Source organism: Bos indicus x Bos taurus, chromosome 11 (genome assembly GCF_003369695.1).
Source record: "Bos indicus x Bos taurus breed Angus x Brahman F1 hybrid chromosome 11, Bos_hybrid_MaternalHap_v2.0, whole genome shotgun sequence".
Lineage (NCBI taxonomy): Eukaryota > Metazoa > Chordata > Mammalia > Artiodactyla > Bovidae > Bos > Bos indicus x Bos taurus.
Window position 1 is genome coordinate 20845736 of NC_040086.1, and position 25198 is coordinate 20870933.

Sequence of the window (25198 nt, forward strand, 5' to 3'; positions counted from 1 at the left end):
ATGGGATTTGGCTATGGAATGGAATTTCAGTATTAAAAAAATAAACTCAAAGCTACCATTTCTTTTTTTAAAATATTTATTTATTTGGCTGTGTCAGGTCTTACTTGCGGCATGTGGGATCTAGTATCCTGACCAGGGACTGAACCCAGGCATTGGGAGCATTGAGTCTTAGCCACTGGACTACCAGGGAAGTCCCCAAGCTACTATTTCTTAAAAGGGCAGCTGTAGAACCTGCTCCTTCATGTTCTCCTAAAAGCTGAAAGATCACGAAGGCAAGACTGTTGTTAAGGCTAAGGAAAGAGGGTGTGTCACCAAAGCGTACACAGTGGTGAAACCCAAGTAAACTGTCAGAAACATTACTGACAGCAACAGAAGAGGACCGACATACCAGTGCACAAATCAGCAAGGTCCCGCCTACCACCCCAATTACATCTGAAGAATCTACTTGTTACTTTGGTGGGGAGAAAGCATTACAAAGAATTCATATGTAAAGTCAATACTACTTAAAGCACATATAAATTAAATAAGCCCTGTCAACCATCCACAGGTTTGTCTCCTAAAATCTTAGGCACAAAATAATCTGTAACACTGACATCCATCTTAATTTTCAGAGGGCAAGGGAAGGAGACAACTATTACACAAACTCACAAGTTACCTTTTAAAATTAAGACATCTCAATTTTACAACAAATGTAGAAAAGTATTTATAGAAGAGGGAAAAAAAAAGCTTCATTTATTGTAAAGTCAGGTAAACTTATGTATACAGCACAGTACCATACATTTACAGAAGTTCATTCACAGGTTACCTTCAACATAATTTACTGGGTTCCATAAGGGTCTAAAATGCTTCTAGATTGAATTTAAAATTTCTAGACCTAGAAGGCTAAAGGGACATTAGTCCACTGCTGTCAAAATGCAATGAGAACTGTTAATGTATGCTTAATTCCATCAAAACTTTCTATTCAACAGCTCTTAAAACTTTTTTAAACCCCTGCATCATTCCTAAAAGGATTAAGGCAAACTGCTTTTTTGTTAAAATTCAAAATAAAGCTTTTTCAAAAGATCTAAATGGAACTTCTATATACAAGTTTGTTTAAAACTCTCAGAATCAAGAGATTGGCTATTGCCAACTATAGATTTCATAGTTACCCAAGATAGATAAAACATATTCTCCCTTCTACTAAAGATGAAAATAAAATGCCCGCATCAGTTTTCTATTATTAAAAAACTATGAACCTGGTAACAGATGTGTTATAGTATAGTCTCTCAATACCATGCTTAGTCCTTACATTTTACTTGCCTATGTATAAGATACGTTTTGTTCCTTAAAAAAAAAAAAACCAGATCCAGTGGGAGAAAGAATGTTTAATAAATGGCGTTGAAACAAATAGCTATTTGTTTGGAATAAAAATAAAATTAGATCCTTATACCTTGTACCATGTAGAAAAATACATATATTACTGATGGATTTCAGAGTAAAAAATAAAAATGCAAGTACCCAAAATTCTACATACAAATTTAGGGAGTTCACAGACTCCCTAAAGCCCATCCATGGATCTCAGATTATCTAGAAGAGGAACAGTTAATTATACCTTCTATTAAAATTTCAATGCCAAATACCAGATGTGTTTTCAGGATCAAGTCACATGCAACAAATGAAGATGAACACGTTAACTCATTGCTGTAACTTTATAAAACTGCCAAACGGGAACTAGAAACAGAGGCATGTCAATACAAATGGACAATGACTTAAGGAAAAAAATACACCAATTTAAATAAGTTTGAGTGCATACTGTACAAGTGTATCCATGTCTGTTAGCTTTTCAGAAATATAAAATCAGCTAAATCTGTAGTACTTAAAATTTAACATATGCAATGTTATTCTCAAACTTGATTAAAATACTTAATAAATACATGTTTAATATGAATAACTGCAACATACTTAAACATCTAATAGGAATTCTATAATATTAAAATGCAGTACTTTCACCTGCATTAATCTCATACACAATGGAAAAATACTTGCAGATAATTAGCATAAGAATGCAAATATATTTTCACCGTGGAAGAAAAATAAGATTAGAAATCATATATTTGTATAATCTACAAGAAAGCTGTAGATAGTCTACATTATGATATTCTATGTTAAAATGAAAGCAATATTTAAGTTTACAACAAATTTACTCAAGGCAAAATATTTATTACAGAACAGAATCTTAAATCAAAGCAAGGCAACATTAGATTAACCATTTTAGTTTCTTTTTTAAATGAAGTGTAGCTTTAAAATTGTAATAAAGGTAAATCATAAATTCTAACATGCTTGTCTCTTCTTATAAATGGGATGATGTAGAAAAGCAAAGCTTCAATGTATAGGGATTGGAACCATCTGTAAAATTAAAAAACACAGTTAACAGTTTCCTTCATCAAACTTTCATGATAAAATTGAATTAGCAGAGTAAATTATTTCATTTTTTTATAGTATTTGAAGAAGGAAAATTTCTATGTAAGGTAAGGAGAAGATTACTTTCATTCATACCTACTAGCAGGTGAGCTAAATGAAGGCTGGAATATTGTCCATTTTACATTCCTGGAGTTCTAAACATCATTTGACACACAGGATGCACTCATAAATGGTTTTTGTTTTTTTTAGTGAATTAATCATTATAGATAAACAGTATCAGGATTAGGCTTATCTAAGTCCATTTGCAAAACTCACTTTGCAGAAAATATCACCAATGGTAATCATTCTAAAAAAGTTAATTCAAATATAGTTTGAGAAATGGAATAAGATTGGAATGTAAAAGAAATGAGCTGAAAAAGTTCTAAGGGAGTTAAGTATTAAATCTGATCAACAAGGCATATAAATTTTTAAACTGCTAAAGAAAAGAAGGGGTGGTATAATACACAAAAATACTTCTTTAACTTTTCAGAACAAGCAGAGATAGTTCTTCGTCAACTGATTATGCAAAGAAATATAAAATTCCTATAAAAGTACATACATCAGCAAGTATTAGCAAGACACTGCAGAAGATTAAAAAAAAAAACAGAACTGTACCTGTCTTCAAGGAGTTTACTATTAATATACCATATTTTTATTATATCTCAAATATGCATATAAAGTCTTTTAAAATCTTTCATTAAAAATTTAGCCTGACTCACTATTTATTTTTGTGACTAAGGTAAAATGAGAGGAGGTATTCCTACTTATTAATTTTTTACTGAGAAAATTTTCAATCATGAAAAAATATATGGCTCAGTATAATGAACAACCACAAAGTTTCATTAACTGTCAACATGTGGCAGGCTTACTTCATCTACCTACTCTCCATACGCTTTTGGGGTGCTGGAATATTTTAAAGCAAATCCTAGATATGTTACTCCATCCATAAATACTTCAGTGTGTAATTTTCTTCCCCCCACTACCATTCATCATCACTCCTAATAAAACTGGTATTAATTATTCTATTATTTATTTAGAAAGATAACGTTTTAACACCCTATAGAGCGAGGAGCTAAGTAAATTATACAGCATAAAGCTTCAAAAGTTAAATACTTGTATATTCTTTGCACTATAAAAAAGAGGCCATTTACCATCATAAAGAGAGCGACACTTCATTTGATACAAATTAAAATAATGTGGGATACCATTTTTCATCTATCATTTTGGTAAAAATCCAAAGTCTGACAACACTCAGCATTGGTAAGAGTGTTGGGCAGCAGGCATTTTCATACACCACAGGTAGTAAACTCGTGTAACCTTTTCCACGGACAATCTAGCAACATTTACCAAAATATAAACCTTTATGCTCTCTATGAGGAAAATGCCCTACAAATATAAAACATGCAACTATTAGGATGTTTATTATAGTAACAGAGAAAAACAATTAGAAACAAACAGTATTCATCACAGGGGAAATGGGTAAATCAAGTAAACTGTGGTACATCACTACTAAAAACAGCTACTCTGTGGTGAAAATAAAGGGGGGGGAGGTAGTTTTACACGTGCTGATACAGGAACAGTTCCAAGACATATTAAGTGAAAATAGCAAGGCACATAATAGTATGTATAGAAGACCCATTTTGTGTAAGTTTTAAAAAGGTAGATATATATACTGGGGAGGAGGAATAAAAGGAAAAGACAGAAAGATTAGGAGTTATAGAAAGCTTTAACTTTCATTTTGTACCAGTATGTACCATTTGAGTTTTTTAACCGTATATATTTATTGCTTTCTTCTAAAAAGATCAACAGGATTTATGCAAGTCAGTCTCCAAGCGGGCCCCAACGCTCTGTACCTCCTTGCATTCACAGCCCTATATAGCCTCCGCCTACACTGTATCACAGTTGGTCGGTGTGACCACCAGATTACAGCATAAGTGATATCATGTAACTTCCAGTAATAGGTTACGAAAGGCACTGTGCCTTCTGTTTTGTTGGTCTTTTGCTTTCATCTCTCTTTCGCTCCTTTAAAAAAGGCAAAAGAGCTACCATGAAATGGCCAACGTGGTTTGACTGTCCCTACAAAGAAACACACAAGCGAGCATGCAACTGGATTATCCAGTCCCCAGTCATAAGACTTAAAATGATTGCAGCGTTACGAGACCAGAGCCAGACCCACACAGCTATTGATCTTCAGAAACAGTAAGATAAATAAAGATTTGCTGTTTTAAGCTGCTAAATGTTGTGATAATCTGTTACATAGCAAAAAGTCACTAATATAAGAATTATGAGGGGTTGTGGAATTTATATGCCTTTTTAAAATTTGAACTTCTATATTATACTATATTAAAAAAATAAGAAATGCTATCTTTAAATGATCATCAATGTTCGGACAGTAACTCCCACTGAATAACTATGACACAATTTTACTTACTTGGAACTCTTATCTGATAGTGATTTAGTGCTGTGAGGGCTTCTACTGCATCAGTTTTGCATTCCCATTCTAAAAGCCCAGAAAGTGTTTTGGCAGAAGCTAAAACAAAACAAAGAAACACAAATCCACTTGTTATTTGCTTATCATCAAATTAACCAGGAAACTTAAAAAGAGGGAATGTGCACTTACGTTTTGCATCAAACACTTTATATTTGATGAATGTAAGAACTTCATGGTCATTACACAACTGTCAAAGAAATGTAAAACTCCATTAAAAAAGGCCCAAATAATATTCCTACCTTTTTTGCCCCCTCCCCGAGAAAGTAAACTTTACGGTAGCATTTAAAGTTTTGAGTATGGCATGAATGAATTAAACCAAATGTTTTTAGATTAATAAGCTACATGAGAAAATCAATAAAAATGGTGATATCCTATAAACTACGTACATAATTTTAGTGCTATACAATAAAGCCAAGACTTATAACTGAAACATATATTCTCACAGCTGACCAAGGTTTAATTGAGTACCTAAGGTGGGTAGTGGTGTTCTGGAAAAATCAATTCTTTTCTGAAGCATTTCTGCAGTTAGGGGAAAATGCAGGGATACATACAGTTCTGTTATGGGTGAGATTTAAGGACATGGTAAAAGAACTTTATAAATGCAGGACTAAGCATACCTCATTCTAATTCCAATTCTCAAAAATACTGAGCCACAAAACAACAGAAGACCAATGAAGGATGGAGGCCAGAAAAGTATAATGGTCAAAGAATGAACTGTATTAAGTACCAAATAAGCAAAAAAAAAAAAAAAAACCAATAATATCAAAAGCAGAAGATGAACAGTGAGAGACTTTAAAATGATGTTAAAACATCACATATTTTAAAATAAGAAACAGGAACATTTTACACAATGTACATTTCAGTGCCTACCTTTGTGAAGGTCTCTTCCGTGACACACAATGGAACATTATAGTAGTGCAGCACACAGGAGGGTGGTTGGATGATATTCTTGGATGCTTGGCCAGCACTTGTAAAACGATTATTTTTGCTCATTGCAAAATCCTTGTAGCTACTTGTACCATCCTCCAGCTCAAATATTTGACTTGGAACAACTGAATGTTGTTTAGACACACTAAAAATTAGAAATCAAAGAGGTATAGAACATACCTTTGTTAGATAAAAGCAGCAAGTTGGCAGTCTCAAACTGTTAACATATATGCCTGCATTGATCCTAATAAAAAAGGCATATGCAGCTATTTAAATACAATTTAAATATTTACTATTCACTATTTTAAACATTTATTTAATATTTATATTTAGTTTGAGTTATAATCAATTGCTCTTACACTTAGAAAAACCTACTGAATATTTCATACTAGAAAACAAATAAAAAATTGCTCATTTTAACATTTTGCTTTGATTATAAAACTGTGTATAAGTAATATACACAATATAAATTATATGATCTGAAGTGTTTAAAATGACACCATTATAGCTGCTGGTTTCAAATGTGCCCTCAGTTACATTAAAATATTCTGAAATGGAAATTAATGTCTCCAATAAAAAGGATAAATGTTTTTTAAATTTACCACTTAAGATAAATAATTACCAAACATTAAGTCTTTTTCCAAACAATTTGACATTGTTAAGATGTGTGACAGCTCTTTCTACAGCATACTCATCGCCCATTTCTACCAGTGCTGTACCAGGAATGGTCTTCATAAATTTTACCTGTAAGTACAAAATTCCCAAAAGGTGAACATTTAATTCCCTTTAACAGTAACAGAATTTCTAAAGACATTGTAAGTGGTTGATGTCAAGTAAAGAATACCTGGAATCTTAACTTTATTCTGCTCTTCTATTAGACACTCTTAACTCTTATCAAAATGCAATAGTTTAAAACAGAAGACTGTTGTCTTCTATTGTATAACACCCTAAAGAAGAGCACAAGCTTACCCTGACTCTGTTATTTATTAACCGTGTGATGTAGGGCAATTCACTTCTCTGAGCCACAGATTTCCTTCTAAAATGGAGATAATGATAACATTTGGCAGAACTCATCAATATTTATTAATCCAATAAATATTTATTAAGTACCTAATATACTTTAATAATTATGCACTGTACTATGTACTGGGGATTTAATGGCAAACATAACAGACATGGTCTTTTTTTTAAAGACATGTTCTTCTTAAAGATTATGTTCAAGTAGGAAGGTCAGAAATGTTGAAGTAAATAATAATTACCAACTATTCAGCGTGCTGTTTATTGCCTTAGTAACAAACAAGCAACAAACAAGATACTATATGAGAAATAATACAAAATGACCTTGAGATAGCATTTCCAGTGGGAAGGCTCGGGCAAGGTAGGAGCAGTTTAAAAAATAGGAAATACACGTTTTCATGACATCATTGAGAGAAGCCATATTTGTCCTCTTAAATTATTCCAGTTTTAGTATATAATGCTATAAGGGTTAGACGGGATACAGTATGACTATCTTTCAGCATAGTGCCTATGCCTTGGAAAGTCCCTAAATATCTATTAAGTATTACTAATGTTAATAACGTATTAAACACAGTTCTAACCTGTTAACCTCAAGGAACAGTGAGAGTACTTACATAACAAATTGTAATGTAGCATTTATATCTATCACTGCAATTATCAATTTTAATAGGCTATCCTAGTATTTTTATACTACACCTGTACTTGAACAAAACTCCGTTGTAGTGGGACTTTTCAGTTTTATTTGAAATCAATTGCCTTCCTGCGGGCAAAATTTCTCTCCCTTGATTTAATCCAATAACATTTTTACAAATGTAATAGTGACGAAATATGTATGTGAAGTATGTAGTCCAACTGATAAATCTCAAAAAAAAAAAAGAAACTGACCATAAATAGATCTTTAAAGGACTATGATGACTTAAAATGTATCATTTAAAATTTTTTATTTTTTGAGATGTGGAGACCAGAATTGTTCAAATAACATACAAAAATTTTGTTTTTATTAGAAAGTGATTTGGATTTCTAAATGAGACAACAGTTCACGACACAAAAAACAATGCTCTAAAAATGTTGATTGAATTGCCTGATTCCAGTTGTCTACAAATGTGAAAAGCACAAACAGAAAAGTAACACTATGTAAAGAAGGTTAACATATACATTAAAGCATATCAGTTATAAATTATGCAGTTTCTGGACCTTAACAGATGATGTGTAAGATAAATGTGTATATGAAAAACTCTGAACTACTTTTCTCAATGCTGCTGAATCTGTTCCATGTATTCTTGGCTAGTTATACAAGGAGAAATATTCCTTATGTTATCCCCTAAACCAAATACGGACTTTCTTTTTTCTTTTTCTCTTTCACATGGTCAAATAGGTAGTGGAAACTTTTTTTCAGAGATGTTCCAAGTTGCTGTCTCAGATCAAGGAGGCTTTAGAATTAATGAACTAAGAACTCAAGAGTAGCAATTCCATGCCCCCGCCCCGCCACACACACTTATGACTCACACACTGCACTTTCTTTTATTGCTGTGAAAACAATACTAAAATCACTTAAAACAACAGGAAAAAACAACATACTACAGTACTAAAACTCAAATTAGCAAATGTATCCAACAAGTGGTAAGAAGACTACCAATCATTTCCCCAGTTAAATTTTCCATGATTCTTTCAAAAAAGTTTAGAACATAGTTTGTGACAGGGACTTTTCTAAGTGTGAGGTATCAATAAAACATCACAGATCTGGGGAAAGCATAGAGTTATCTGGTGAAAATAAAGTTCAATGAAGTTTTAAAGATCTTCAAAATATGTGAAATTTAAATGTTTCACCACTTTTTGAGTGTAAAGCCTCCAGACAGAAAGTTTTGGACACAGTCTATCAAAGTGGGTCAGTTTTAAATACTGATGTGAGGTAAAAGCATGTTGTCCCTGCAGAATATACTAGAACTCTAGCATTTGGGAGGCAGATGTATCAATTTAGAACTCTCCTAAAATTCATAGACAGCCAAGTCCTGAGACATGTTTATGTAGACCAAGCTCCAAGAAAGTAATTGCTCTTTCAAAATTCCACAGTTCAATATGTTAAATACCAGAATATATTTAAAGTAATTTTATAGGCATAAAGCCTATAATATGCTAGTAATTGATTAAACTACTTACCATTTTAGACTTCTATTTCTATTACTAATTTACTCTGCTATTCAGCAGAAACTAATACAACATTGTAAAGCAACTATACTTCAATAAAAATAGAAAAATATTTTTAGTACCAACAATCTACTCTGATCACTAACCAACAGAAAACAATTTCTAAATTTCTACCTAATGAATTTTTAACTTATGTGGATCACTACTGAAAGAACCTGCATGTTCTTAAATACGAGAAAACACATATATCTGGCAGCCTTTTCAGATTTTCCTATTATATGTCCTAGCAAAAGAAGTTAATATAAAATGAACCTTTAAAAAATAATTTCTTAAAAAAATGAAACTTACCTTTTCAATATTTCCATATAAGCAGAATAGGTTGAAGACTCTTGAACAATTCATTTTTAGTTGATGTAATCCACTAACCATTACAACTGAACCAGAGGGATTTCCCCCATGCATGTAAGAGGAAGAGGCCTGTGGTAATGGATAGGCAACAAGCTCAGGTGTATCTCGAGAGCCCATTCTGTAACGACTCGGTAAAGGTAATAATGGACCATGGGATCCTATTAAAAACAAAACAAAATAAAACTTTAGCAGACACACTTCACCATACACAAAAACAAACTCTTATTAGCTAGGTTGATGCATATCCAAGGAAAACTCAAATGTATGAATATTCAAATATAACCTGTGGGAATTAACAAAAATCTGTATTTATTTGCACCAGATCCAATATACACTGACCTGCACACACCTGCATACACCAGGATTTAAGTTCTTATTTTTAAAAAGTGATTTTAACAAAAATCAGGCTATGGATGGATGAAAAAGATCAGGCTATGGATGGACGAAAAGGAATCAGTGTAAAACTTTGGGCCACTATATATAAATCATACATCAAACTCAAAAAAACCTGCCAACATCTTTTGGAGGATGGAATAATACAATAAAATCTTCAGTGAAATCTATATACAGATAACACCTTTAGTTCCACTAAGAAGTTGTCCCCTTGAATATATTTTACTATTAATGTACTTTCAGGCTAGAATTGTATTCTCCTGATTATAATTTAGGAAATAAAAAGCCTAGATTTAGTTAATAACCACCCATAAACACACTCAGAGGTAATCATTATTCAGCAACTTCCATTTTTTGAAACATCAAAAATCCAAAAGAAGATAATGCTTGAATATCTGAATCTGCTGTCACAGAAACACACAAAACCATGTCTCTCATTCTGAGAATCTTTACTAAGAATCAACTAGCTAACTCTAGAGTGACTAGCTAACTCTAGAGTACTCTAGCTCTAAGTAACTTCAATTTACTCAGTTTTCCCATCCATAAAAGATTAGAAGCAACAGGAAAAACAAAGAGTGAATGGAATAGATGGGAATGAAGGAGTCCAGAGAAACTGATACTAAAAGTTGGCAGAGGGCACATTTACAGCAGGAAGAAGAGAGGCATAAGAACTGAGAACAAGCAACTAAGACGGAGAGATATAACTCAAAAATGTAAACCCACACATCTTAGTGCTCCTGAAGTGAAGTCAACTGTTAGTCACTCAGTCGTGCCCGACTCTTTGCAACCCCATGGACTGCAGCCCACCCCTGTCCATGGGATTTTCCAGGCAAGATATTGGAGTGGGTAGCCATTTCCTTCTCCAGGGGATCTTCCCCATCCAGGGATTGAACCTGGGTCTCCTGCACTGCAGGCAGATTCTCTACCAACTGGGCTGAGTCAGTGATTACAGAAGCATACTCTGGGGTGCATATAAAGATTTTCCTACTGTGCAAGAAACCAATCCAAAAACCCAAGTCCTTCCCTCATTTTTCAAGAAATAAAGAATATGTAATGCTACTGGCTTTCACTTTTATGTAAGACTAGGGAACACTAGTCATGTAGAGCGAGTTACTAAGAACTACTATATTTTGGTATCATAGCACATTATTACAGCTTATGTGGATTCAATATTCAATATTCTAAATATAGCTGCCATTCATAACAACACAGAAATACTATCACTGAGCACATGTAAATATACTGTGAATTCCTACAATTTTATGGAGGCATGCTGCTACTGCTAAGTCACTTCAGTCGTGTCCAACTCTGTGCGACCGCAGAGATGGCAGCCCACCAGACTACCCCGTCCCTGAGATTCTCCAGGCAAGAACACTGGAGTGGGTTGCCATTTCCTTCTCCAATGCATGAAAGTGAAAAGTGAAAGTGAAGCCGCTCAGTCGTGTCCGACTCTAGCGACCTCATGGACTGCAGCCTACCAGGTTCCTCCATCCATGGGATTTTCCAGGCAAAAGCACTGGAGTGGGTGCCATTGCCTTCTCCGTTATGGAGGCATACTTTATCAATATATCATCATCAGTGTTGCCTTAAATTGGTCAAGGTTTTCAACTGCTCTTATTGTCGATAATCTAGTTTATCAAAACAATCAATATAGCTCATGGTGTGTTACTTGTTAAGTAATTATCTGTATTTCAGCCTCTAATTTAGACTATTATATATACAGTGGCATTAAATATCAATTATTCTTACCCCTACTGCAAAAATGCACATATATATTATACTCCACCCAGCCCTTCCCCTAATACTACCATTTGCTTGTACAGTAATGACACTACACTATTATAACTAAATTTTTTCACAGACAGTGGGAAAATGTACATTAGATGGCTAATGGAAACTTCCACTCTGCTGAAGTTGACCAAGGTCCAAAAACTCTAGATCTAATGTCACAGGTAACAATTTCAGTGCAAAAGATTATCTGATGTTTGTAATGACACTGAGCCATCAGGATTAAATTATGCTATATACACTATTTAAATCATTACCTATATCAAGAAGATTAAAAACAAGTCTCTTAAAAGCTTTCTAAATAACTCATGCAAAAAGTATTGCTGCTTCTGTTTTTAAAAAATTCATTTATATGGGAAAATGCTACATAAATGGCATTTTGAACACTTTGAAGGCCTTCCCCATCTTCAACACTTTAAAATCTGTACATTATTTTTTGCCACTTTTCAAGTACGAGGGCTTCTATCAGTTCATCTCACATGGCTAGACTTTCAAATAAAGATAAAGAATTCTTAAAGCACAGATTTATACTGCTATAATACACTAGTGAACAAGTTTCATCTGTTAAATAAACCTTTCCTTTATTTTTTCACATACTATTATAAAGGAAAAGTCATCTATGATATGACACCAAAATGCAAATGAACCTGCTTTGCTGAACTGCTGATCTGAAGGAACACAGTTATGATTTGAAGCATTTGTAAAAAAGGCTCAATATCACGAGCACTGACTCCCATCTTTGCTTTTACCCCAGTTTCTTTATGCTACTTCTCTCTTCAGTCAATCTTGATTCGTCATTATCTCCTATCCCCTCTCCTGCTTACTTCCCTAGGAAAATAGAGCGAACTCTCCTCTGAGACAAATGTTTCAATAAACATAGCTCAGAGCAGGTGCCCCTACACAAACCCACCACAACCATCCTTCTTCAGCAGGACTCTCCAGAACCGGAATGACCCCTATTTAACAATCATTCCAAAGAGTTTTGCATCTCTCTTTAAGCTTACATCTTAAATTTTATACACACACACTCTTAGGGCAGGAAACCAACAGAGAATTTCACAACAGGCTTTCAGAAAATATAAAGTTCTTCTAGGGCATATAACATATTCTTATTAATGTAATTTTCATGTATTTTATTAAGTGAAGACAAACCTGAAAAGCCACACTAAGAAAATGGTTTGTGTCACCATTACTGTAGTACTCTGTCTGTTTATATGCTCACAGATTTTTTTCTAACTCCCTTTGGCAGAATATTTAACCAATTTTTGGCCTTAAGCTGACTGCCATGACACATTTATATAATCTACAACTATACTACAAACTTTGATGAGCCATTCTTTTGAAACCCTCCACTATACAATGCACAGTAAATTCCTAATAAGGGTTTCTTTACTGAAGGATCAGAACTACTTGTATGACCACATTAATATTTACTGTTAAAGAAACTAAGAAAAATGATCAAGGAACACAGTATAATGACTGTAGTAAGATTTTCACTTTATACTACACTTACTGTTTTGATATAACATATTGTTTCAAAATCTCTTCTGCAATACAGACTACTTGAACAATTAGACACACATACATACACGTAATTAATTCCTGGAGTTCAAAAAAAGATACTAGGGATTAAGCTAAAACTCACAGCAAAGAATGGTCATCAAATATGTACACTATTTAAAAACATTTCAAACAACAGGAAACACTGGTGGCTTTTCAATAATAAATCCCAAGAACACAACATAGCAATTTTTCTACCACTTCTAATAGTAACGCTAATTGTACTTCAACTTTAAACCACAGAATAGGTGGGGTCAATAACTACTGCTAAAAACTAAAAAAATACTTAAAAACACAGAACTTGGAACCAGTTTAAACTTTTATCAACAATTCTCAACATCTGCTTATAAAGACAACAGCCAGATACCTAACTTTGAAGATACCTAACTTGAAGATTATCAATCTAGGTTTCATAATCTTAATTTATCAACATAGCAAACATTAAAACTAAGAAGTTTAAAAAAAAGAGAACTAAATACAAATTTAACCAAAGGTGAAGTACCAAGTGTAGCCAAGTGTAGAACTAAAAGAATTAAGAGATCTAACCAAAATCCTGTTTCCTTTTCAACAAATACCCCATTCGCTCTGCCTTTTATTACTCTACATTCCTCTTTGCTCATAAACTGCTGGAATGGAAGAAAATACACTTACTGAGCTATACTTCTTTTTGGTCTTCTAACAGTCTGGAGCTCATAACTAATCAAAACCAAAACAAAACAAAATGTAACAGTGAAAAAGCTTTCAATCCCAAACAAGAGCTCTCATTTATCCCAAAGATTATGTGATGTACAACAGCCTAAGAAAACAAAGAACTTTGGACAACTCCTTTGGAGTATATTAATAAGGGACTGATCCCATAAACCAAATCAAGGGAGCAGAAAAAAAAAGAGAGACAAGAATTGTGCCATTCTTCATCAGAAATGCAAAAATTCTAAGAGTTTGTCTATACTACCTTCCTTCTGCCTTGACAAACTTACCATAGCCATCATGTCTAAACGAAGAAGGGTGTTCTCCCAAAATGGCTTGTCTCTGGCGACCCTTTCCTCTATCTGACACAAAAGTAGAAACATGGTTTTAACAATTTTGACTCAAGTACTTAACAGAGTTCTCACATGGGAAACACCCATTCAAAACATCCATTACAATTCATGAGAAATGTGATTCCTGGTTAATGTTAAACATCCATTCATATCCAATTTAAATACAAACACCAGAAGTTTAAGAAAATAATTCTATCTAACAAATTCCACTTAACTTGAAAATATCTTTTTGGCAAACGCCAAATACAATCACACTTTCGAATTTAAGGAAAGAATGGATACTTTTCAGAAAGTGAGGTACACAATGCTAAAGCTTGACACTGTACAGAAGTTTTTTACCAATACATGTCTTTAAAACAAGCTTTAAGTGCAGTACTTTTGAAAGACAGTACCTGATGCATACTATTAGCTTCAACAGCAACACATTTTCAAAGTGGGCTTCTTTCAAGAAGTTCAGCATAAGCCAACAACAACCTGTATTACATGGTTTCACAATCAGTAAACACAGAGTATTTTGTATGTATATACACATATTTACAAACACCTACTGACTTGAGAGCTGGAAATTTTCACATCACTGGCCCATACTGTGTATCATGGATTGGCCATTGTCTATAGACCTTAACACCAGGCAGAACTAGGAACACCCCCAAAGCTTAAATATGCCAAGTTAAAGCTAACCAAGGGGGCTACATTATTGGACGAGAGTACTACAATACTCCTAAAGGATAATTTTTATGTTAACTACATCTTTAGGGGAGGCATGCCAATTTCCTCAAATCTAAGGTAACAATAAAAAAATTATTCTAAGTTTCTAAAATAGTACTTCCTATGTTAGTAAACTTTAAAAATCATTGTGTAATATTTTGAGAAAGTTTGCTGATCAAATTATGGTGTTCAGTAAAATTTTCTTTCTTTTATTTTTAATGAATATTAAGAGTCTGGTCATTCTTTGAAAATTCAAAGAGAAAGGCTTTCTACATATCCTTAGTCACCTAAACAAATGAGGTTAATGGGAGATGAGAAATACTTTAATTTTCACTTCACGCTACAGAAGTATTGTTTTAATTACCTATTTCAAGTTATCACAGCATTGAAAAGGACCTAGGAGGTCATCTAGTTCAACTTTTATTCAGTGTATAAATTCTCTTTATATCATCCCTGAGACTATCAACTGGGACCACCTAGCCTCTGCTGACCCAACTCTAGTAACAAGGTACTCATTACTTTCCCTTACATTTTCAGTTAGTCTTAAATAATGAAAAAATTAATTTCTATATTGTATAGAAATTTGTCCTCTAAATATATTCTACTCCATTTAGGGCCTCACAAGCCTTACTCAATACTTAAGTCTTTTTCCAAAAACTCTTTCAAATGCTTAGAAGTTATTATGCTCCTCCCCATATTCCCAAAGTCATTTATTTCTCCTCCAGTTTAAACACTCACAGTTCCTTCTTCCCAGTATTATCATTTAAGTCTCACTCTATCAATGCAGTCTGCTATTCTACTCTGCTAACATTCCTCTGCTCAAGAATGCAACCAAATGCTAAATATAAGTGCTTATCTGATCTAAGAATCTTAAACGAAAACCGTCATAAAGTCTTCATGGCTTAGTTTTACTGACAGTTAACTGTGTGCTATAAAAGAAAGAGCACTGAATTGGGAATCAATTAAGATTTCAACTTAACCACTAATTTGCTATATAATCACAGAAACAATCTTTATGTATAAAATGAAGGAGTTAGAATAGATGATCTCTAAGGTATCTTTCAGCCAAACATTGTCATTACTTCTCTTTGATGATTTCTCTTCAATAATTGGAAGAATGCACTAACATAAGGTCACATAAAGAAGTATGAGGAAGAGTCAAACACTGAATTTATCAATGTATAAACAGTGGTTTGTAAACTTTCATGGATTCAGTCTGAAATCTGATGGAAGCTGTGGACCTTTTCTCCCCCAAAAGATGTACACACACACAAGTTTTGCTTAACATTTCTGGAGGGATTCTCTGGAGTCTAGGCTAAGAATTCTTTGCACTAAAATGTAAATTGACCTGAAAAGAACTTTTTGAAATGTGGTTGTATTTATAAAGTCACTCTTGTTTTTGGTAGAAAAAATTACAATTCAATATCAACTTGAATGGAAGCTGAAGTCACTACAAAAACAAAAATAAACTGCTATATGATATTTGCTGCACAGACAAATATCTATCTGTAAGGAATCAGAAAACAAGAATGTTTTCCCTTTGAAAGTATAAACAGCTAACTGTTTTACCTCCTTTAATTATATTTCCCTATTTAAATTTCTATCTTACATTTCTAAACTTTCCTGACTATAATTTCTTGTATAAAAATCTAATCTAAGCTGGCTTTTGCAAAACTCAGTTATTTTAAAAGAATAGAAATAAACACTATTAAAATAAGAAGGATGTCCATAAATATTTTAAGAAATATTAAGAGAAAAATAACCAAACTTACTACTTCAAATGAGTTTAGAAAAAAACAAAACTGAATGTTCAGTAACTGTAACTTGACAGAAGTGAGAGATTTCTCATCAACCACTTGTCCTTTTGTTTGAGGACCAAGGCTTTGTTTTTCAATACTGTATTCAACTATACCAAGCCCAGGCCAAGCAGATTTCTGTGAGTAGTAAAAAATGTGGGGTCCAGCCTAAGCTGCATTATCAAACAAACTTGTTTGCAACCCCATGCATAAGGCAAGATGATTTCCTGAGAACTAAGAATTAAAGGGGTCAATCACCCAAAAGTCCTAAATATTTGAACATGCAAAGGATCACCACACTGTCTCATTTTTTTTTTTTTTTTGGCAACAGTACATGCACTATGGAGTTCCTACTAACCCAGATATTTTGGATCCATAAAAATTTTTCCTAGTTTACTGACTTTTACGGATACACTCATCTTGGTGAGGTTTCCCAACACATGGTTCAAACACTGATATTGTAGTTGAGATGTAGCCAATACTGCAGCCCCCTTGTTTTTACAAGATCCACATTTTGATTTGTATATTCCAGAATTGCCACACAGTCAGTTGAACAATTTTATCATTCAAATCTATGCTCATGAGATCTAGCATTTATAAGTTATAGGTGAAAATGTATCTCAAATGAAATGCTCCTATTTTCAGATTTATAAAGTTTAAATATATTCTACCTTGAACAGACATGGTACTTTCACCTACATTTGAAAGGTCAAAGTTTCTAGTTACACAAATTAACATGAATGATAACCTTAAATTGTTACAAAAAGTGACAACTTATAAACAGCCACTTTACAAAAATCAAACCACACAGAAAATCTTTTACATATAATGCATCTTTTCATTATTATGTTATTCAATGTCCACAATTGAGGAAAACAAAAACAAAAAAGTAATCTTAGGTGCAGCAAGTATGTATCTATTTCTTTTATCTTTAATATCTGTGTGGATTGGTTGAGCATTATAATTCCCAAGACCTGTAGATAGCTCTATTAAGGATTATATCCTCTATTAAGGATTCAATTAACAATTTGAATCTAAGCTGCTAACAGTTACAGCAATGGGCATTAAGATTTACAACATTGTAGATAAAATGTAGTATCCGTCAGTGAAAAGTTTTAAATTCTACAACTGAAACCTTAAGGGAAATCAAACCAATATATACATACAACTTGAATAAATGGGCACAGTCTATCATGGTATTCATCCCATGCAAGTCTGAAGTACTGTTAAGTGTCCTCCTTTAAAAACTTGGGGTGATGGTGCATGCAGTATGCAGTCAAGGTGAATTGCAAGTCTGAGTTTTTCAGAGGGCTTTTTGCTGATGCCGATGTTGTGCATGATGAAGTGTAGAGTCAGCCTGCTGGAGTCCTCTATCCTTCTTAATGCCTCGTCCAGCTTGGGGGGAAAGTCCTTTCCATAGAGAAGCAGTGTGCAAGTTTGAAGTTTGTAAGGAATATTCTGAATCAGTTTCCTCTCCTCCAAAGAGAGAGAGCTGCTTGGAGAAATGCAAGTCCTTGAACTGCGGGCGTGCCTGTATGTGTGGGCTCCTTGTTGAACTAAATATACGTTAACTCAGTACATACCAGAAGGGGGCACTAATGTTCAAGGTTCTTTTCCAGCATTACAAGGCCTTTTGCAACAAAAGCTTCACCAACAAGGTTTTCATTTGAATGAACTAGCTCATGTCAGAAAAAAGGAATCTAACTGCATGTAAAAATTTGACAGCAGATGTCAAGTACATCTAAAATGCATAAAATACTTACCTCGTCTTCCCAAATATGGTTTAGTGTAGTCCCAACTGTCATTGTCATTCCTGATAACATTTAGACGAGTTGGCTGTTAAGATTAAAAAGAAAGGGAGTTCAAACTGTGTATCCAAAGCATAAATAACTTCTTTGGCAAAGTGTTGGAAAAAAAATATTTACCCTTGCATATTCAATTTTTAGTGTGCAACATCCAGCATATATATCTGCTCCATTGAGAGCTGCTTTAGCTTTCTGGGCACATAGGACTGATTCAAACATAAGCTCTATTAAGGAAATTTGGTTTAAAGTGTCCAAAATTTATCATTATTCACTCCCTAAGAAGTGGACTGAAAAAAGTCAGAAATAACTTACTTCTGAAAATGCTTTATGAAATAAAATTTCTAACAATTTTTAGTATGAGAATTTATTTTTAAGATCAAGGGTACCAAAGAAAACATAATGCAACCAAAGTATCTACATTAATCCTTCTAGGTCATCAGAAATACTTTATAAATTGGGGAGTGGGAGGGGGAAAACGGAGCATGGTCTCATTCCCTATCAAAGGCCAGCTTGCTATCTTTTTGTTTCGATTTTTGAAGCTTTTAAACTTTTATTTTATATACAAAGAGCTAGTATTATTTCTGCCTAAGTTAGATGTCTGACTCATTGGAAAAGACCCTGATGCTGGGAAAGACTGAAGGCAGGAGGAGAAGGGGACAACAGAGGATGAGATGGTTGGTTGGATGGCATCACTGACTCGATGCACGTTGAGTTTGAGCAAGCTCCAGGAACTGGTGATGGACAGGGAAGCCTTGCATGCTGCAGTCCATGGGGTCGCAAAGAATCAGACACAACTGAACAACTGAACTGAAGTTAGATGTGCTGGATGATCCATTCAAGGAAGTTCACTTAGTCAACTTAATGAAGCCAACATCTTTTGCATACTGGTGGAAACACTGACAGCACATATAGAGGCCGTATTTCCAGATCAGACCGTGCTGTTGCTGCTGCTGCTGCTGCTGCTAAGTCTGTGTGACCCTATGGACAGCAGCCCTCCAGGCTCCTCTGTCTACAGGATTCTCCAGACAAGAATACTGGAGTGGGTTGCCACTTCCTTCTCCAATGCATGCATGCATGCATGCACGCTAAGTCGCTTCAGTCGTGACCGACTCTGCGACCCCATGGACAGCAGCCCTCTAGGCTCCTCTGTCCACAGGATTATCCAGGCAAGAATACTGGAGTGGGGTGCCATTTCCTTCTCCATGCTGGTTTGAGCCGACTGGGCAAGAGCCAAGAACCCTTCGTTCTCTCTTTTTACAGCTTGCTATCTTGAAATAGGAAATACTGTACTCTCAAAGTAGGAAGAACAGATAATTTTCTGTTAGGCAGTCCAGTGATTAGGAATCCACACTTTTACTGCCAAGGGCGAAAGTTCAATTCCTGGTTCAAGAACTAAGATCCTGCAAGCCACACAGGAAGGCCAAAAAAATAAGTAGGAAGAATATTACAAAGAATCAATATAATAACAAAAGAAATACTTGATTTTTATGTATTTCTGAGAAGGTTGAGTTTATAACCTTTATCCTCATTTTACTGGCCTTTAAAAATTTACTTTAAGTTTCTTTTTAAAAAAAAAAATCAAACCACAAAAGTGGTAATAAAAAAAAGCAAAAATATCTTGCCAGAGTAATATATATAATATATATTACCATTATATATCCCTACTTTTTTCTATGCATATACATGTACACATAGGTTAGGGTTTTTTGTTTTTTTTTTTTAATTATTTTTTAATGGGATTGTACTATATGTACAGCTTGCTTATTTTACTCACTGTATAACAAATTTAATATAGAAGAGTAGGTCTTACATAAACCATGATCATTTAAAAGATTCAATTAAAAAAGGAAAGAAACATTCTACTGATTCCAACGTTTTGATACTTCCAAACTATTTTAAAGAGATTCAAAAAAGTCCATTTGAGATAAATTCCAAAAAGGTACAAGTATACATATAATCAAACAGTGTTATTTTTTTTCCCCCATTAAAAAAGCAAGCAAACTGTAAGATGAAGCACTGGATTACTTTACAGTAGAAGTTATCAAAAATAGTAAAATTCTCTGTGGGTACTGCAGTTTTGTTTTTAAACCTAAGACAATTAGATGGTGGGGGATAATAAACACTACTTGTTCTCAAAATTATTAAGCAGGAAAAAGTAAGATCTATATTACACAGCATTCATACACATCAATAAAAAATTTACAAATAAAGGATATTCAACCATTGCTTGTATCCCATTTCTCTTGAATATAACAATACGCTGCACTTTTCCAACAGGATTACATACAGTATATAAAACATCCTAGGAAGGAAAGAAAACAAGACTTCATCACATCTTATATTCAGAAATATAATAAAGCTAAACTCTGTTTAACAACAAAAAAAACCTGTCATGATGTCATTTCTATTAAGCATTAAACTTTTAAAAACTGTTAAACTTTGATAAATCTAAAGCTATTTCTTCACTTACACAATATACTCACATTAGAGAACTTCCAATGTAAAATTTGAAAAGCATTATTACTTATAATCTCCTAAATGAATCCTTAAATTTTTAAGTACCTAAAAGAATCTCTGATAATACAATTAATAAACCAAAGCTGTAACCAATTACATTTTTTCCCAAATGTGACTCTGAAATGTTTAATATTATAATCACTTAAATTACAATAAAAAATATTTATTAAAGAGTAGGAGTAGTACAACTCAGTATTTATTTTTCAAGGACAATGGCTATAGATAAAAGACCCAGGGAAGATCACTTATGAAGAGTTAAATTTCACCAAACAAGATGCATGAATCTAAGAGAGAACCCTAAATACCCACTTAGAAACAAATCTTCAACATTCAAATTTTTTGAGTACCTACATTACAGAGCAACACCATTAGGTAACTAAGGATATAATAAACAAATCAGAGTACTTGTACTAGTTACATTCTTTTTCCCAAAACACCAAATACTGTAAATATATTAATGGTGTTTATTAATAAGTCTATACAGATCACAAAAATAAATAGATACATAATATCTATTTAAATTTAAATAGTACCTAATGTTTTAAGTTTATGTTCAAATATCATATACTATTACTAGAAATCATACTAAATGAAGCTCCTCTTATTATGACATTTTATTCATTACAAAAATCAAGTGTCCTTATCACTAGTTTATTATTAAACAGCATGTTATTATTATAAAGTAGAAAACTCAATTGGTTCAGGACATGAATCCTTTTAAAATTCTAACATTATTTTTTTAAAGAGTGAAGAAAAGAAGTTTTTAACAAGCTATCTCTAAACAGTTTATAATGATAAGTACATCTTACTAGACCACGGGATTCTGTCACTACCTAGTAGATGCTCTTAGTGAATGTGCTGGCGTGTGAGTGACAGAGATTTCTTGAATCATTTCCAACAAGTCTGTCTATACTTTATCATCAGAAAGAGAGTTAACAGTGAGAGTAGTAAATAAAAGTAATGCACCTATTTAATTATGACAACTGTGCTTCTGACCTTTCTACAACTTCAGTGCTCACCATGTCTTTGTTCATTAAACGTGATAGTCAAAACTAAGGTTACTTTTAATAATTCTTTTTTTTTTAAACCCACTATTTTCAAATATTTATATGGCAGTGAAGAAAACTACAGGTTAGTCACCCAAGGCAAATTCCAAAATCACTTTTAATTTAGTCTGTCTTACTAAAATACATACCACTGTAATTGGATAAAGAGGATTCTGAATCGACAGCAGAAGAACTTTGTTGCCTCCTGATGGATCATCAGTATTTCCTGGCCGAGTGATCCTTTTGCTTGTAGAATAGTTGAAAAAAGCCTGCTGACCAGCTATGTACACAGGTTCATCTGCAGCAAACGTCACACATTCTTTGGCACTATCTATGTTCTCAAATTCTACCAGAGCCTGCCGTTTAAATGGCATCATCATCACATAGCTGAAAGGAAGATAGGGAACGAATACCTTAATATAGCAAGTTTAATTAACATTTTTCTCAAGTAAAAGCAGACTTTAATTTAAAATGTCTCAAATCATACAGGCTAGTAGTCTTCACTACCTACACCCAATGTTAGTAAACTCTTAAATTATCCAAATAAATTGTGGTATACCGGGTAGATGGTATATGTTTGAAAGGTCCTCTTGTGATTAAAAGCTTTTATGTACCTCATGCCCTCCTCAAGCACAATTCTGTTATCAGTTACTAATAATCCCATGCACTTTATTCCTCAGGCTGCCACTTATAAGCAGCATTAGAAAATATCTAGCAGTCACAACTATTGAAGCCTGGGGACCTGGAGCCTGTGCTCCATAACAAGAGAAGCCACTGCAATGAGAAGCCCGTGTACTGCAACTAGAGAACAGTCCCCACTCACTGCAACTAGAGAAAGCCTGTGCAGCAATGAAGATCCAATGCAGTCGAAAACAAATAAAGCAGTGTGTACGTGTCAAAAAAAAACTAGAGATGAAGGGAGGTTAGCAAGAAATCAGAACACATGGATAAGAACAGGGAACCATGTCCTCTATTCACAGAAACAAGGGTGTTAAAAATATTTTTAAATACAGTCAATGTGCTTTTTATAAGAGCAGAAGGCCAGAGAAATAACATGAGGTCAGGTACTCAGTGACAGCACTGCTTCTCACTCAGGCATCCAGAACTAACCACACTTCAAAAACTGGCAAGCCATTTCTTAGTAAGAAACAGACCACTCTGTAGCCTAGCAAATTATGTAATTTCTTAAGAATTTCAGCTTCCTTGTTTATACAACTGGGAACACGGCTGTCAAGATTACAGTTCCTGCATACAAATTGTTTGCCTTGCCTCATTCATCTTTACATCCTCAGCATCTAGAAACAAAGAGCCTGGCACATGACAGGTATTCAATCAATACTTGTTAGTCTAGGAGGTTTATTAGCTTTCAGCCCACATCATTCAAAACTGAAGAATAAAACAGAAACAGTAACACCTGGGATTAGTTTTACCAACTATAAATGCAAGATATAAATTTCAGGAGAGAAACATTCCTTTTAGAAACTCAAACTCCTAGTTGAGGTTCTAAAGTTTTGTATACAAAAAAATAGAAAACACCAGAATTAGGTCTATGCTAAAGAAATTTAAGAATAATAAATATCCTCCCTCTCATAAATCTAAGTTGGTTTAAAGCTAAGTGGTATCACCAAGTAAATATGTTAATAATGTCCTTTGGGTCTTTGGAAACACAGAAAAATCAAAAAGGTTCAAAAAAATAAATTCTTTATTGGCCTATTATAATAGACTTATCTGTTTGTAGTTGAAAAAAAAAATGCTTTCTATAGCTACAATAAGCAGTAAGTTAGAAGCACAGAGTTAAATGTTACACAGGTTACCCAGGAAAAATAGCATCATACAAAGACAGGGAATGGAAAATTAGAATGTCACAGGCATTTTATAATTCACTTAAATTCTGGGGTACATAATTTAAAAAAAAAAGTTCAAAGTACAATATGAGAAACACTGGAAGACCAAAGAGAGAAAAAATAAAAAGTACAAGAAATATGGTAGAGTAGGTATGTTCAACTTATAGCTTAAAACATGCTTACTAATTTTTAAATAATAACAAAAGGAAGCAAGAGATTTACTACATAAATCAGGTCTCAAAAGTTTTGTTTTAAAATTCAAACTGGAATAGCTAATCACTACCTAGTATTTTTTCCTTTAATGAAAGAAAGAAGGGAGGAGAAGAGACTTATAAGGATATATTTTTAAATATTCTTTTGATTAAATAAAGACAAAAAATAGCAATTATCCTGACTTATTTTTAACATCTTACAGTTTCTTCTGAACTTCTTTCCTATACATCTAGTTTTTAAGTATAAACTTACTATACATTGAACTTGGTGACTCATCTTTTTAATACAAGCAGTTTCTGTATAATCTTTATATTTGCCCTCACATATACCACCAAATAAATCAACAAACAAAAAAATATGGAAAGTTTCTATAAATGTGACATTTTGAAGCAAACACCTACCCCTCATAGGAGGCTATTCAAACTTCTTTCAGCTTTGGTAGCAGATATCTTATTCAAGATCATTTCACACAACTGAAACTCCTATTGTACATATTTATGCCAATTAAACTCTTAATTATACACTAATTTGTTCCAATTATTTCACGATTTTTCTATCCACATAACTACAAATCTTGAGGGCAGAATGATGTACTATGCAAATTAACTAAATAAAATTCATATGGAACACATTACCATAAGACTAAATATCAAACAGTATAGAGTCCAAAAATTGACGAGCCACTCAAAAGTAATTCAAATTAATCACAACCTTAAACAAACAGTTCTATTTCTTTAATCCCCAACATCCAGTTCATGGTAATAACTGACATCAAAATATCAATACAGTTATTATTTCCCTAAAGTTTCCAACTTCATTTGTTCACCAACTTGTTTCCTGACAATATTCAGTATTTCTTGGCTGTAAAAAAATAACTTAAAAAGCCCTAAATACATAAGAACAGAAGAAAATAAAAATCCAGAGATAACCTCATTGTCTCATGGAGTCTCTTTATTAACTCCATGAGACAACACACCACCTGGAAGTGGTGACTGGGTGAATCAATGTCAACATGCAAGTCTAAGTATCGTCTAAGGAGTCTGCTCCAATACAGTGTAACT

General features: G+C 33.5%; 1 protein-coding gene across 2 annotated transcripts in view; it reads right to left on the reverse strand.

Moving 5' to 3' along the window:
- Positions 1-702: 702 nt before the first annotated feature.
- Positions 703-25198, reverse strand: part of HNRNPLL (heterogeneous nuclear ribonucleoprotein L like) — a 38365-nt gene continuing 13869 nt past the window's right edge. The window contains exons 3-13 of one of the 2 annotated variants that reach the window (XM_027555044.1): positions 22230-22467; positions 20734-20819; positions 18638-18734; positions 18476-18548; positions 14146-14217; positions 9368-9585; positions 6480-6601; positions 5801-6002; positions 5060-5117; positions 4871-4969; positions 703-2385 (exon numbers count right to left, since the gene is read on the reverse strand). In XM_027555044.1, the coding sequence (XP_027410845.1) occupies positions 2330-2385; positions 4871-4969; positions 5060-5117; positions 5801-6002; positions 6480-6601; positions 9368-9585; positions 14146-14217; positions 18476-18548; positions 18638-18734; positions 20734-20819; positions 22230-22467 (1321 nt within the window). In that variant the 3' untranslated portion in view covers positions 703-2329. The remainder of the gene's footprint in view (positions 2386-4870; positions 4970-5059; positions 5118-5800; positions 6003-6479; positions 6602-9367; positions 9586-14145; positions 14218-18475; positions 18549-18637; positions 18735-20733; positions 20820-22229; positions 22468-25198) is intronic. The other variant, XM_027555045.1, reaches the window with a different exon arrangement.